This window comes from Oncorhynchus keta, chromosome 23, assembly GCF_023373465.1.
Source record: "Oncorhynchus keta strain PuntledgeMale-10-30-2019 chromosome 23, Oket_V2, whole genome shotgun sequence".
Classification (NCBI taxonomy): domain Eukaryota; kingdom Metazoa; phylum Chordata; class Actinopteri; order Salmoniformes; family Salmonidae; genus Oncorhynchus; species Oncorhynchus keta.
In genome coordinates, this window is record NC_068443.1 from 16,657,802 (window position 1) to 16,668,068 (window position 10,267).

General features: G+C 43.7%; 1 protein-coding gene across 10 annotated transcripts; it reads left to right on the plus strand.

Annotated features, from left to right (window-relative positions):
- Positions 1 to 1,038: 1,038 nt before the first annotated feature.
- Positions 1,039 to 7,511, plus strand: LOC118401878 (TOX high mobility group box family member 4-A-like). Of its 10 annotated transcripts, none has more exons than XM_035799531.1 (10): positions 1,137 to 1,157; positions 3,100 to 3,159; positions 3,230 to 3,295; positions 3,433 to 3,729; positions 3,836 to 4,090; positions 4,229 to 4,582; positions 5,224 to 5,304; positions 5,459 to 6,229; positions 6,322 to 6,498; positions 6,628 to 7,511. In XM_035799531.1, exons 1-10 carry the CDS (start codon positions 1,152 to 1,154, stop codon positions 6,865 to 6,867), a joined length of 2,307 nt encoding a protein of 768 aa, XP_035655424.1. In that variant the 5' UTR covers positions 1,137 to 1,151; the 3' UTR covers positions 6,868 to 7,511. The 10 variants fall into 10 exon arrangements, with proteins under 10 accessions (XP_035655426.1, XP_035655429.1, XP_035655428.1 ...); XM_035799532.1 differs by having other exon boundaries at positions 3,436 to 3,729; XM_035799533.2 differs by lacking the exon at positions 3,100 to 3,159 and having other exon boundaries at positions 1,039 to 1,157.
- Positions 7,512 to 10,267: the final 2,756 nt, after the last annotated feature.

Below are 10,267 nucleotides of genomic sequence, written 5' to 3' on the forward strand. Positions count from 1 at the left end.
AAATACCTGAACACATGCTCTCAAGAAAAAGCAGTTTTTTTCAGGCATTTTCCCTTTTCATTTACAATCTTGAGTTTTAAAAAGGATTAAATGAAGATGTATATTTGGGAAAATCCCACGTTTGTGAAGGCAGAAACCAATGCCCCAGGTCGCTGGTTTTCAGGGTTCGGACCGGAAGCGACTTTTTCGTATGCAGGTAAGGAGAATTTACGCAGCCGGTTAGAATAATTAAGGTGGCAGGTTGAGACTTCGGTTAAGGTTGGTGCTTTGTTAACCTACTCCTTCTAGTCACAGGCGTTTTTCAGGGGACACGAACAGTGTAAAGTTGCAATACCAGATATTCATCAAGTGGACATGTGCTCTGACATAAACAAGCATGGTGCTGGTCACAATCTATTTACGTTTATAAGTGGTCACCGGAAAGCAGTCTAAAGAGACGAGTTGAATCTGGCATACCTTATCTGGTTCCTATACTGGAGTGAATTTTCTCCTGCCTTTCAAGCCCCAATGAAACTTTTAGACATGTCTTTAGTGTGAGCGGGCTGCCGTGTTTCTTAAATTACTCGCGACCGGCATTGATTGCATAACTGGTTTTCGTTCTATATGGCTTTATAACAAACCCACTATCTCTCCATCTCAGAAGGTGGCCCTCGCGGGCCAGCCCACCAGCTCGGGCCATCCGGGCACGGTTCTTCCCCCGGACGACTAGTTCTCGCGGCACCGAGTGACACTGATATGCTTCGGGCTCCAATTCATGTGCTATAGTTGCACGTACTGGTATGTATTAGCTCTACTGAATATTCACCCACCCATTAACGTTATATTGAATTATGTTGGGCAATATTTGTTGGGGTTACTTTAAATGGGCAACTCGTTCTTCAAGATGACAATGAAAATAGTGAATAAAGTATATATATTTTTGAACAACCCCCTTATTGTTCAATTTTACTTAATTTGATTTTGAATTGTGTGTTGTAAATAGCATTCTTATGGTATGTTTTGTTATCAAATACATTATTACCGATGATAACCAGTAAATAAGGCCAACGGAATCTAAGTGACGTCATTTCCCCGAATCAAGGAAACCCGGAAACCAAGTGTATCAACTAAAACAATTAATTAGAAAATAAGTGGACCGATGTAGTGCGAGGATGGAGGTAAGAGAGAGGATAAGAAGCGTAGGAATTTGTAAAAATGATTTTACTGAAGATTGAGTGTGATTAAGTCTACTGAACGCCTTGATATTTTGTACCGACTTTCCACTTTTAATAGCCTTCAGTCTATGCTAAGAATTAGCCACGCCAGGTAGGTAGCTTGTTAACCAAAACTTCCTCAACACTCATTTTTGACACGTCCATCATGCTGGTTGTCATTTGTAAAGCTGATAAACAACTATCACAGCTATTATCACACCACGTTTTTACTATGACAATATTTAGCTAAGTACAGTAGTTATAGCCTCCCTGTAAACAAGGGTGTATTCATTACGCCTATACTTAGGCAAAACTTTTTCGAAACCTATTCAGTCTGTTGGTGTAAATTAGGTGGTTTCCAGTTTCCACGATCACACCAATCCATTCCTTGATAATCCACGAGGGGGTGTACAGTCCTCTTTTAGGACAATGGTGTGACAATTCCAATTTGACCTCTCTCCCAACTTCATAGACATGTTGGATAGGTCTCAGCAGAGTTATATATCGACGTCCAGTAGAGTGAGATTTGACGATAGACGTTCCAGCGATATTTCCATCAAACTATTTAATGAGAGAATCCTGTCTGCCATCAAGAGCGTCAAGTCACTTTCTCACTGGACAATGGGTGAAATACCAGTGTACAATCGCAGCAGCAAGATTGGTGACCTGTTGCCACAAGAAAATGGCAATTTATTTCATCTTTACCTAAATACCTATTTGTTTATTTCCCCCTTTTGTACTTGAACTATTTGCACATCATTATAACACTATATAGACACATGACATTTTAAATGTATTTTTCTTTTGAAACTTGTGAGCGTAATGTTTACTGTACATTTGTTTTTCACTTGCTTTTGCAATGTTTACATGTTTCCCATGCTAATGTGGCCCTTTGAATTTAAATGTATACTTTTGAGGAGATGGGAAATGTATGCGTCGGCAGTGTGCGGAGCATTCTGGAATAAGGAGAGCTCTCCTTCAATTAGTGAATAGCAGTCAATTGGGCACTAGCTCAAAAACCAAACATTAGCAATTTCGTCAAGAAGTACAACAATGCAAATGTTTTCCGACATATAAATAACTTGTTCTCTGTGATATCGTATAGCTTTGGAATCGTAACATTACGTACGTTCGGGGAAAATAAGCAGGTTTCTCGAAAACCTGATTTTGAGAAGCGATGGCGTGGCGATTAGCTTTGCAACCGTGTTGACGCAGCATGACAACGTGAACGCGATTGGTCTACAGGCTGCTTGGTGATGCGTTATACGTTCAGTTCATTGACCAATGGGATTCCTTTCTCCTCTTTCTAATATATCTGCCTAAAATTTGTGGTCGAGCTTGCTGAGTAGGGACCGAATGAACCCTATCAACGTGATTTTGACACATTGCTTATAGCTAGCTAAATATCATACGGGCACATTTAGGTTCTTATGGGGAACAAAGATTGTTCCCATAATTAGTTAAAAATAACAGCAAACGTGAGCTAAATCGGAATGATTCCCTGGAAGCTATCATTAGCATTGTTGGCTAGCCTGCCAGCTGGTTTAGTACTTTAAATTAATTTTCGTCAAATACTTAATTAGCTCTCTGATAATGCTGAACAAATCCTTTACTTGCAATGTAATTTTGTAAATCAAAGTTACCTAGCTCACATTTATCAGCTTATATATATTGATGTACAGGTAGTGGTTAGCATGCTAGCACACCAGTTAAAGTGAGGCGATTGATTCGTCTCCTTTGGCATGATGGTGCTCTCTAGCTAGTTGGAGTTCTTATTATAGCTCAGTGGCTAAGAGACTGCATCACAAAGAGCTCACCACTCTTGGTTGTTAAATTGCACAATTTTGATTGGTCTGTCACGATGGATCTTCATTTTTACTCTGACCTCTCTGATGGCACCGATCAGAATGCCGACCAGGAATTCTTGGAAGCACAGGGTTATAATGGATACGACCCAGTTAACAAGGTATGGGGCCTATTTCTAAACAAAAAAGAGAGACTATTCACACAACATGAAAACAATGTGTGTTTTGCAGTTTCCAGGAGGCAGTGATACTTACCTCACCATCTCTGGGGCAGGTCATCCTTTTCTCTCCTCTGAGGTGGGTGTCATGATCCTGAAAGCCTGCACACATTCCACAATGCGTATTATTCACATTGTGCAGTGTATTCACACCGAAAATGTTCATGTAATCGATTTGTCCCATTAACAGTTGTCCTTCTCCTTCTCTCTGTTTAGCAGACATTCCATACCCCCAGTCTTGGAGATGAAGTGTTTGAGATCCCTCCCATCTCCCTGGACCAGGACTCTGCCCTCAGTGTGGGGGACGAGGTGTCCCATTTTGGGGAACTATCGGGGGGAGCAGGGGGTCCTTCTGGGGTTGGAAGCCTGGCGAGGAATGCTGTGGTGGGGGGCAATGACCCCTCCTTTGCCTCCACCTATGTGAACCCAAACTCTCAGGGCCTGGAGCACCTGAGTCTTAGGGTGATGAGCCAGTCTGGAGGGGGGGCCCTGCTCAGCTCAACACTGGGGGTGGTAAGTGGTGTACTTATGAATACTACTAGAAGACTTTCTGCATCAATGTTTTTTTCAAATTGTAATCCTTTAAGACTTGTGAAAACTCCTGTCTTTGTCTCTCTAGGAACTTGGCCACTCCATTGGCTCCCATTTCAGCAACTCCTCTCCAATGACCATTGATGTCCCACTTGGTGACATGAATCATGGCCTATTGGGACACAATCAGCTAACCACTATTGATCAATCAGAGTTGAGTGCCCAGCTTGGGCTTGGTCTTCATGGCGGGAACATTCTGTCCCGTTCCAAGTCCCCTGACCAGCTGTCTGCCACGCCTTCTCCAGCAGGCTCCCTCCAGGATGATGACATGGATGACTTCAGGGTGAGTGTCTGTTTGTATGTTTATTTATATGTATAGGACTTGTTGGTTTGTCATGTGTTGCTGAAGTCTTGCTAAGTCAACTGATCTGGCCTTGTATCTTTCCCTGTCTCTCTGTCCACTGGTCCCACTGTCACCCAGAAGAGTGTGCTGGTTGACTCTCCAATGTCCCTGTCGGTCTCCCCTGCAATTCTCTCCCACCTCTCCACCATGCCAGGCTCTGCCCCCATGCTCTCCTCCTCCATCTCCCCTGCATTAGTGAGGCGCGGCGGGGGAAAGCCGGCCATGTTGGCCGCTACGGCAGGGCCTGGAGGAGGGAAGAAGGGAAAGAAGAAGAAAGACCCCAACGAGCCCCAGAAACCTGTCTCTGCGTACGCCCTGTTCTTCAGGGACACCCAGGCTGCCATCAAGGGCCAGAACCCCAATGCCACATTTGGAGAGGTGTCCAAGATCGTAGCCTCCATGTGGGACAGCCTTGGGGAAGAGCAGAAACAGGTATACAATACACACTTTTACTAAAAGATATACCGTAAAACTTCAATGAATAGCCCAGGTGCTTATTTACAGGGGTGGCAGGTAGCCTAGTGGTTAGAGTGTTGGGCCAGTAACTGAAAGGTTGCTGGATCGAATCCCGAGCTGACACACATTCTGCCCCTGAACAAGGCTGTTAACCCACTGTTCCCCAGTAGGCCATCATTGTAAAATGCCTAATTAAAGGTTAAATGTTATTAGTCTATTTTCTAAACGCACACAGCTTATTCGTTGCGCTTTGTGCCCCCTGTAGTTGAGCCCGAGCATGTCAAACCACACAGCTGTCTGATCCATGGCAATGATGTTGCTTTCCTTTATCATCTTTTGCCAATCTTTACGTTACACACTGCAGGAAACTCGTAAACAATTCATTTGAACCCGGCGTTTATTTGAAACAGGAATTTATTTGTTGAAATGACGGGGCTGATGCCCGGCTATTAAAAGGGACAGGCGGCTATTTGAGACTGCGTTTCATTGAAGTTTTACGGGACACTTAAAACAATTGAAGGACATTGTGGATAAAAGGATATACTGTAATTCATGTAAACAGGATTGGTGTTTACTCTTGTCTTCATCTACATAATTATACCCTCCATCACTATTAGGTGTATAAGAGGAAGACGGAAGCAGCGAAAAATGAGTATTTGAAGGCATTAGCAGCTTACAGAGCCAATCAGCTCTCACAGGTAAAATCTCTAGGCCTGTCTTTGCTTAGAAATCGTGTGACTGTAGCCATGACAATGTTATATTGAACATATTGTCATTTCTCAAATGTAATATACTCTAATCTCACCAATTCAATTAATTATATATGTATATATTTTACTGTGTTCTCTTTAGCCCTCTATTGAGATGATGGACACGGCCTCTTCACCACCACCTCCAGTGCCTGAGCCAGTGAATGTGGCCCTCCTGGCTCCCACCCGCCCCTCCCGCCTCCCCCAGCACAACCCTGACCAGAATACCATCACCAACATCTGCACCTCCAACATCATTCTAGACGTCCCCCAGGTCACCACACGCTCCCGCACAGGGGCTCACAAGCCCCTCACCCTGGGCCCCACAGCCACCCCGACCCTGATCCCAAACATCACAGCCACCCTGACCCCCACCATCACCAAGATCATCATCTCCAAACAGATGCTCCAGGCCGGGGCTCAGCTCCACCAGATCCCCACCTCCATGGTGACTGTGCTCCCTGGCGGTGTGCGCACCCTGCTGCCCTCAGCCCCACGCCAGCCCCCACCTCTGCAGCAGATGCAGCATGCCCCTCCTCCCCCACGGCTCCAGCAGATGGTACACTCCCCAGCCCCGCCTCCCCTCCAGGCCAAGCCCAGAGGAAGTGCTGGACCTGGGATTCCTGTGTCCATCACCGCGACACCTCCCCCTCCACTACAGATCACGATAGTCCCTGCTTCTTTGCAAGCAGACGCATCTTTGCCCATTATTGTTACGACAACAGCAACCGCCAACTCAATTTGTGTCACCAATTCCACTGTACCTACATCTGCTTACTCCACCCCTACAGTGGCTCTGCAATTGGCAAAGTCCACTGACTTGACGGCCAGTGCAGATGAGGATGCGGTTACGGAAGAGTTCACGTCAGGCGAGGTAGGCTGAGGTTTTTCTTTGTAAATTGACCCAATGTGCATGTTAAATATGCTTGGTGTTTCAATCATCAACTTTTCCCTATTTTTCTTCAGATGGAAATGGAGTTCAATGTGTCTCCAGGTGCCACTGATGTGGCTTCTGGCCCTCTGACTATGTGTGTGCGCGCAGGATGCACCAATCCTGCAATAGAGAGCACGGACTGGGACAAAGAGTACTGCAGCAATGAATGTGTCGCCACTCACTGCAGGTGTGTGGGTTTGTATTTAAATGTATGTGTTCCTTTATTTCTGTGAGGAAGGTTGATGTTGTTTTTGGGACATTTAAATGAAAGTGGTGTTGGAGTAGAAAAGGGAACATGTTTAACTGACTTAAACACTTGTCTCCTTTCTCTCCTTCAGGGATATCTTCATGGCCTGGTGCTCCATCAGGAATCACAACACCATGGTTGTCAAGTAAAGACCAGCATTACCCAGACAAAGGGAGGAATGTGTCTTGTTGGGTTGAGTGATAACAGGCCTACGGTAGACCAATTGGGGCGAGAGGAAAAGATGGAGTTCGGAGGGGAAAAGAAAAGCACAGTGTACCACGAAGCGATCCATTGGAAATCATTTATGAACATTACACATGGGATTCATTGACAAATTCCTGGATAGTTGAGACAGTGGCTGAGATGTTTTTATGTTTTATTGTTTGGACGTGCATACCTTTTTAACAGGTCTAAGTCACACTGATAGTGTTAGAGGATGTAGCCCATATGAAGGGACCTAAAGTCATAGTGGGATTCCAAAGGGTTCTATTCCAGAGGGTACATTGGAACATAGTGCCACTAGTTTTGACAAAGCTCCATTTGATATGTTCATTGAAATCAGGTTTGACAGAGAGAAATTGGGATACAATATTTTTTGTGAGCCATGGCATCCAAAAGCTTAATGAAGTGTGCTATCTTAACTATTTGGATAAACATATATTTGATACCCACCTTTTTTTTTTTGGTTGCCTTTAGGTCCTTGAAAAACATTTGTCAGTCTCTTCTTTTTAGAGAAACAGAATCAGAAAAATACAAAACATTTCAGTGAAACTGAAAATATGTGATTTGGAGTAGTGTATCATACAATACTCTTGTTTTCTTTTTACATTTAGTTTAGTGCCCTCTTGGGCCAATACTCTTACTTTTTCATTACTCTGAAGGAAATGTTCACTGTGTCCGTGGTGAGTAAACATCAGCAGAAATCAAGGTCAAATTGTTATTACATTTTTAATAAAAGAGCGATGAAGATATGGAGCTCAAACTCTGGTCTCATTTATTGTGAGTATGCTTCAATCAAATCAGACAACAGACAGCATTTCAGTAAGTCATTTCTGAGCCTCACTGTATAATGCATTTCCTTAATACATCCTTTACAATAGACAATAAGCAATAATTAAATACACCGATATTTGTACATAAAAAAAACATTAAATCAAAATACTATGGAGTCATGTCAACATTGTAATATAAAAGAAACCTGAGACAACGGTACGTTTGGTTCAGTGCTTGGTGAATAGTGTCATAAACCTCATTTACACCTTGTGCTAACGTGTTCTGTGATCTGTTCAAGGTTTTAGTCGCTTGTATTATTATTATTAAAATTTGTCTCTTATCCTTCCGCTGTGTCCACATTGTGACCAGATTAGCTGGTGCATTCCTGTATGCAAAATATTTTACAGATATTCTTTCAAAATCATGCATTTCTTTTAAGACAATCACTTACAGTATGCCATTAGTCCAGCGCTTCCCAAACTCAGTCCGGGGGACCCCAATGGGTGCACAATTAGCAAAAAGCTAATTGGGGTCCCCAGGACTGAGTTTGGGGAACACTGCGTTAGTCAATAGTGCTTCCTGTCACCAATTTTAAAAGCCTGTATAATAATTTAAATGGTAATTTGCGCCGCCCTATTGTAAATAAGAATTTGTTCTTAACTGACTAGGCTAGTTAAAATGAAGGTTAAATAAAATATTACATTTACATTTAAGTCATTTAGCAGACGCTCTTATCCAGAGCGACTTACAAATTGGTGCATTCACCTTATGACATCCAGTGGAACAGCCACTTTACAATAGTGCATCTAAATCTTTTAAGGGGGGGGGTGAGAAGGTTTACTTTATCCTATCCTAGGTATTCCTTAAAGAGGTGGGGTTTCAGGTGTCTCCGGAAGGTGGTGATTGACTCCGCTGTCCTGGCGTCGTGAGGGAGTTTGTTCCACCATTGGGGGGCCAGAGCAGCGAACAGTTTTGACTGGGCTGAGCGGGAACTGTACTTCCTCAGTGGTAGGGAGGCGAGCAGGCCAGAGGTGGATGAACGCAGTGCCCTTGTTTGGGTGTAGGGCCTGATCAGAGCCTGGAGGTACTGAGGTGCCGTATCCAGACAATGGGTTCTTGACTACCTCTGGAGGTTGTCAGGAAGATCAGATCACAATGTGTCTTATCTACACCGCTCTAAAAATGTGAGCACAATCAGAATGTGGGCAAGATCAGGACGAAGGGCACATGTTAGCACCAGGTAGAAGCAGGGCTAAAGTAGGACCACTACCGGGTCTCTATAATTGTGACTCTACTGGGAGGATCTATGCGGTAGAGGCTGAATCCAAGTCACAGTCTGGCTGAGCTAAGCCTTGAACTGGTGAAGCTGGGTCAGTTTCATACCCACTTGAGAAAAAGTGATGGTTCCCTTCCACCACTGCCAATATGTTGCCCTTCAGGGATTTGGCGATCTCCCTCTTCATGTTGTGGTAGGCAAACCGATTGCCCTTGTGTGTGATGTTCCAGGATTCATTTTTGAGGCCAAAAGTGAGGCACTAGCATTAAATGCTCTGGTAGGACACATCTATATCCCAGTAGCTCACGACCTCCACCTCCCAGTAATGTCTCCCAGAGGAGTAGCACTGGGTGGTGAGAACCTCAGGTGCTTTATCAAAGTGGGGGAGGGACAGTTTCTAACCCCACTCTCCACAGACTGGAGGTCAGTGTTGGGAAAAAGTACCCAATTCTCATACATGAGTAAAAGTAAAGTTACCTGAATAGAAAATGACTCAAGTAGAGGTGAAAGTCACCCAGGAAAATACTACTTGAGTAAAAGTCTAGAAGTATTTGGTTTTAAATATATTTAAGTTTCAAAAGTAAAAGTAAGAATAATTGAAAATTCCTTATATTAAGCAAACCTGATGGCACCATTTTCTTGGTTTAAAAAAATATATACAGATAGCCAGGGTCACTCCAACACTCAGACATTTAAAAACAAAGCATTTGTGTTTAGTGGGTCCGCCAGATCAGATGCAATAGGGATTACCAGGGATGTTTTCTTGATAAGTGTGTGAATTGGACCATTTTCTGTCCATTTTCTGTGTCAGGGAAAATGTATGGAGTAAAAAGTACATCATTTTCTTGAGGAATGTAGTGAAGTAAAAGTTGTCAAAATATAAATAGTGAAGTACAGATACCCCCAAAAATTACTTAAGTAGTACTTTAAAGTATTTTTACTGCTGGCGGTCCAGGGGCACATTGAGAAAATGACTGGCTGAGTCTATGTCCAGATTCAAGGCACCTAAGAAGACAGACAAATGGACACAGATCAGTGACAAACACTGATTACGTTGGGCTCCTCTGATGTCTGCATTTCTGTGGCCCTTTGGTGAATTTTAAACCATGAATTCTGTAAATAACTACATCACATCTCTTATTACCATACAATAATGTGGCAGGTAGCCTAGTGGTTAGAGAGGTGAGCCTGGAACGGGAGGGTTGCTAGTTTTAATCCTGGGACGGACAGGAAAGATTTGGTGGGAAGTGAGCTGGCAAACTGAGGACTGCTGGTATAAAATCCTAGATGCCATTTCCTGCCATTGTGCCCTTGAGCAAGGCACTTAACCCCCCACAACAGCTCCCTGGGTGCCCAGTGTGGCAACCCCCCCACTGCCCAAAAAAACCCTGTGTGTCTTTCATGGGGGGTTGGAAGTCAAATTTTGGTTGGACCTTAATTGACCAGTAAAGTGATCTTAATC